The 1,151-nt window shown below is 39.7% G+C and overlaps 1 protein-coding gene across 1 annotated transcript in view; it reads left to right on the top strand.

Moving 5' to 3' along the window:
* The first annotated feature begins 642 nt into the window (after positions 1-642).
* Positions 643-1,151, top strand: part of LOC110036259 (wall-associated receptor kinase 5-like) — a 2,353-nt gene continuing 1,844 nt past the window's right edge. Inside the window, exon 1 of the mRNA XM_020740663.1 lies at positions 643-1,133. Coding sequence (XP_020596322.1) covers positions 739-1,133 — 395 coding nt within the window. The 5' untranslated portion in view covers positions 643-738. The remainder of the gene's footprint in view (positions 1,134-1,151) is intronic.

Genomic DNA, 1,151 nt, shown 5'->3' with positions numbered 1-1,151 from the left:
ATCGATTTGGTCTTGTATTTTCAAAATTAAAATATTACTATTTTCTAAATTAGATATATATAAATTAAATTAAACCAACTTTAAAAAAAAATCGGGCATCAAGATATCCATTCCGGCTACCGATAATTTCTAAATCTAATATAATTAAATTAAAACCTCCTCAAAATCGAATAAGAAAAAAAACGATATAATAACTGTGCCGACAGAGCTTTCTGCCACGTTTTTAGCTACGGTTGTTTTGGCGCGTTCAGTACTTTCTACTGCCAATTTGACGCAAATCATTATTCAAGAAGCCGTCGAAAAGGACAAATGGATTCATTTAAGTATTTTATTCAAAATAAAAAAAAGGTGAAGATAGATCGTGTCCATTAGATAGATAGTCCATTAACAACAAAAACCTTAAATGCTTATAAACTCAAAACAAAATCGAGTTTGTGCATAAAAACCCTAACTAAAAAGGGGGCAGTTACATAGATAGCAATCAAAACATTGCAATTCACAAATCTAAGGTCTTCTATCTTTCAATTCCTCACTCAAATGTCAAAATTAAACATAAAACTCCAACCCATATTTTTCTTTGTTTATCAAATTCTTAATTGACATTAATTCGGTAATCCAAAATAATCATGGAAGTAAAAAAGTAAAAAAGTAAAACACCAAAAAGTAACCGTTTGAGATCGTGGGCTGTGGTGCTTCCCTTTGGTACAAAGACTCGAATAGAAGAGTACACAACTGGGCATGCACTTACATGAAGGAACGAAACGAACACCTCCCATGGCTTCTCTTCCTCCTCATTCATCCATCAGTCTTTCTCAACCATTACCAGAAACCTGCTCCTCCTTCTGCGGCCACATAAAAATTTCTTTCCCTTTCGGCCTCAGCCCCAACTGTTCCCTCCCTGGTTTCCAACTCTCCTGCAAATTCCGCCAACCACCACTTCCTCCTCTCCTTTCCCTCCCCGGCACCAAACTCCGCATCCTTAACATTTTCAACGGCGAACTCCGCATCGATTCATCCCCCTTCATTGCCTCCCACTGCGCCGGCGACCACATCACCCTCGCCCATCTCACCCTTCCTCAAACCGGCCCATTCACCTTTTCGGGTTCCTCGAACCGCTTCATCGGCATCGGCTGGGGGACCGCCCCCGGCAT

Source organism: Phalaenopsis equestris, unplaced genomic scaffold (assembly GCF_001263595.1).
Source record: "Phalaenopsis equestris unplaced genomic scaffold, ASM126359v1 Scaffold204418, whole genome shotgun sequence".
In the NCBI taxonomy this organism is placed as follows: domain Eukaryota; kingdom Viridiplantae; phylum Streptophyta; class Magnoliopsida; order Asparagales; family Orchidaceae; genus Phalaenopsis; species Phalaenopsis equestris.
Note: the sequence above shows the minus strand (reverse complement) of the source record. Positions and strands in the feature narration are given on the sequence as shown.